Genomic DNA, 3,868 nt, shown 5'->3' on the forward strand with positions numbered 1-3,868 from the left:
TCCCATCTCCCGAGGCCACCTCGAAGGACAACGCAAAAGAGGGGTGTGTGTGTGGAAAGATACCTTCTTGGCGCCCGTCAACGCTGCTTTCTGGAGCTTGCTGTAACAATACTTGGCGTAAGTGCTTACCGCCACCCCTACAAGAGAGAAGGGAGGAAGGAGAGAGGAAGAGGAAGAGAGAAAGAGAAGAAAAAAAAAAGTCAGAGCACAGACAGTTCATGAGCGGCCACCCCAACAGGAAGAGGCTAAGAGGAGAGACCCAAGCAGTTGACCGAGAAGAAGCCACGCAACCAGAAGAGGTGTCCTGTGTGAGAGGTCCCACGTCCCAAAGGTGCTTCTTCAAGACGCAACTGGACTTTCTTGTTTTTCCTTTGAAGATGTTTCGCTTCTCATCCAAGAAGCTTCTTCGGCTCTGGATGGATGGTGGGGAAGGGAAGGATTTATACTCCTTACAGAAAGCCGGTCATTTGCCTCCTTTTGGAGAGTCGTTGAGGCCACCTGGAGGTTTATCTGTGTCTTCAGGGTCACCTGAGTGGTGCAAATGGGCGTGGAGCCTTCTCTGTGTTGTAGACTGGAGATAGATGATGCCGTATCCCTCAACCTCTGTTGAGAAAGGGCTGTTCAATTTGGACACAGATGGCCTCTTTGACCCCTTCTTTCAAACCAGCTGTCCAGAATGTGAACTTGGATAAACCTCCAAGTGGCCTCAACGACTCTCCCAAAGGAGGCAAATGACCGGCTGTCCACGAGGCGTATAAATCCTTCCAATTCCCCCACCATCCGGTCAGAGCCGAAGAAGCTTCTTGGAGGAGAAGCGAAACGTCTTCAAAGACGAACAAGGAAGTCCAGTGGCCTCCTGAAAAATCAACCAGGGGGCAACCATGAGCTGGAGGACAGTAGACAAGAGGTCCCAGACCTTCTTCCCATCTGTCTTGAGCATCTTCCTGACGTCCCTACTCCAGAAGGACCCCTGTGGGGCCGAGACGCTGTTCGGAGAAGATCCCATCCTAGCAACTTTCTCTGGAGTCCCCTCAAGTCAACCCTTGGCCAACTCTTCCTTCTTCTTCTGCCTGTTCCTCAATGGCCACCAACTTCAAATCCAGCAGAATTACGGCTAACCCTCTGGGACCACAAGTGAAGGGATGATTAGCCTTGGCCCGGAGAAGACCTCCAAGCCAGGGCTTTTCAACCAGTGGTACGGGTACCACCTGTGGTACATTGGCACCTGGCAGGTGGTACGTGACCACCCTAGAAAAGTGGTAGCGGGGGAGGGGAATGAGCTGAACCGGTGGCAGCACCGCACAAGCCTGAGCGAGAGACGGCTGGAGCTGCAGGGCTGTCAGGGCTCAGCGGAAGCGCCAGGATCAGTGCTGCTTTCCAGCTGATCGGTGCTTCTTCGGGGCTATCAGGGCTCAGTGGAAGCACCAGGATCAGCGCCAGGATCCAGCTGGAGCTCAGCACTGTTCCTGGCGCTTCCGCTGAGCCCAGAAGAAGCGCCGATCAGCTGGAATGTTGCAGCATCTCCAGGGTCTTGTGATTTACATTCCGATGCTTGGCAACTGATTCGTATTTATGACGGTCACAGGGTCCCAGGATCATGTGAAGTGACCAAAACCTGCTGCAACCACCCAGCAGACGGGGGGAATAAAAACCAAACACCCCCCCACCCCACCCCCGCTGCCAATCCTCAACAGAAATGCTCACAACAATGAAAACCTCGGACAGGAGGAAGAGCGCCACCAGGCGGGCAGGCAGGTGTCTTGCTCGGCTGTGCCTTGGGGGACACTTTTTTCAGTGCCGTTGTAACTTTGAACAGTCACTAAGCGGACTGTTGTAAGTCGAGGACTACCTGTACTTTATCACTTTTTTCCTTTTGGGGGGGGGGGTCATCAAGTTTTTGACACCTTGCTAGGCGACTGGTGGTACTCGGATGTTGCCATATCCTAAAAGTGGCACAATGGGTGAAAAGGTTGAAAATCCCTGCTCCATGCCACAAGGAACACCTGCTCCATTATCCAATGGTCGACAGGTACTCCTTGACTTATGACCACCATCGGACCCGACGTTTCCGTCAGTAAGGGAGAACATTTGCTAAGTGAGTTTTGCCCCATTTTTAAGATCTTCGTTGCCACCGTCGGGATGCAAATGGATGAAATGGTTAAGTTACATCACACGGTCGTTAAGCGAAACTGGCTTGCCCCGTGACTTTGCTTCTCAGACGGTCGCGAAAGGGGAATCGTGTGACACACACACACACACACACCGGGACGCTGCAACCGTCGTAAGTACGAGTCAGTCACCCGGCGTCTGAATTTTGATCCGGTGAGCGCAAGGAGGCTTGCAACGGCCGCCAGGGTGAAAAATGGATTGAAAAATTACTTTTTCCAATCCCGTTGGCACTGCAAACAGTCACTAACTGGGGCGAGTCCAGGACTGCCCGTAGTTTCAACAGTTCATTTAGTGACCACAATGACAACGGCGTGGGAAAAAAGGGGCTTATGACCATTTTTCGCCCTTAACAACCGTTGCAGCATCCCCGTGCTCACCTGGTCGAGATTCAATCCGTCACTCGATTAACAACCGCCTTGCTTAGCGACGGAAGTTCCAGTCCCAGTCAAGATCATAAGTCGAAGACTATTTGTGACTCACTTAACAACTGCTTCACTGAGTGACGGTCATTCCAGTTCCAATTGTGGTCATTAAGTTGAGGACTTCCTGTGGCTCACTTAACTGCTTCGCTTAGTGACAGTCATTCCAGTTCCAATTGTGGTCATTAAGTCGAGGACTGCCTGCGACTCGCTGAACAACCGTCCTGCTTAGTGATGGAAGTTCCAGTCCCAATTAAAGTCGTAAGTCAAGGACTACCTGTGACTCCCTGAACAACTGCTTCGCTTAGTGATGGGAATCCTACCCTCAATCGTGGTCGTAAGACAAGGATTACCTCTACTCGGATTGCAAAATTGGTACCCCCGTTGGACGGCCACCAACAGAGGCGGTGCCGAGCCGCACAACACACTCAGCACAGGCAGTCCTAATCTTACAAGTTCCCTTAGTGACCGTTCAAAGTTACAACGGCGTGGAAAAAAGCGACTTACGACTGTTTTTTTTCCAGAGTTACGACCTTTGCAGCCTCCGGCACGGTCATGCAATCCAAATTCAGACACTGGGCAGCTGGTTCCTACTTACGACCGTTGCTGGGTCCCAGGGTCACGTGACCTCTTGATAAGCAGTCAACGGGGAAGCTAGATCCACTTAACAACCAGGTTATTAACTGATCAGTGATTCATTTTAACGACCGTGGAGAGAAAGATCGTCAACTGGGGCAAATCTCAACAAATGTCTCATGTAATGGCAGATATTGTGGGGGGGCCTCCGTTGTGGTCGTAAAGTCGAGGACTGCCTGGTAGCCAGCTGATTCCCCGATTCCTTGCCTCCCTAACTGTGTTTTAACTTAAGCTAACTGTGATTAATTTAACCCCTTCCCCGGATTGGCACCACAAGGTGGGGGCCCAGGAGGAGAACACGTGCGTTTGTGTGTCTGCGCAGAGACACGCCGGCGAGCGTGCCTTCGATCCTCATTTCCTTCCTCCCGGTTGCAATTTACTATTTATAGGCTACGCATGGTTAGCTTTAACCTTGATTTGGCTTGGGATAGACCAGGGTAGGCAACCTCGGCTCTTTTATGACTCTTGGACTTCAACTCCCAGAATTCCTGAGCCAGCATGGCTCAGCTTGGAAACCTCTCCCTTTCCCCTCAGCATGGCTGGCTCAGGAATTCTGGGAGTTGAAGTCCACGAGTCATGAAGGGGCCAAAGTTTCCCCCATGCTGGCTCAGGAATTCTGGGAGTTGAAGTCCACGAGTCATAAA

The 3,868-nt window shown here is 51.8% G+C and overlaps 1 protein-coding gene across 1 annotated transcript in view; it reads right to left on the reverse strand.

Annotated features, from left to right (window-relative positions):
- Positions 1 to 63: 63 nt before the first annotated feature.
- The window catches only part of ARHGAP39 (Rho GTPase activating protein 39), a gene marked incomplete at both ends in the record, with an annotated part of 69,404 nt that continues 65,599 nt past the window's right edge, over positions 64 to 3,868 (reverse strand). Inside the window, one exon of the mRNA XM_015828514.1 lies at positions 64 to 137. Within this exon, the coding sequence (XP_015684000.1) occupies positions 64 to 137 (74 nt within the window). The remainder of the gene's footprint in view (positions 138 to 3,868) is intronic.

This window comes from Protobothrops mucrosquamatus, unplaced genomic scaffold (assembly GCF_001527695.2).
Source record: "Protobothrops mucrosquamatus isolate PMUCROS unplaced genomic scaffold, P.Mucros_1.0 scaffold4597, whole genome shotgun sequence".
In the NCBI taxonomy this organism is placed as follows: domain Eukaryota; kingdom Metazoa; phylum Chordata; class Lepidosauria; order Squamata; family Viperidae; genus Protobothrops; species Protobothrops mucrosquamatus.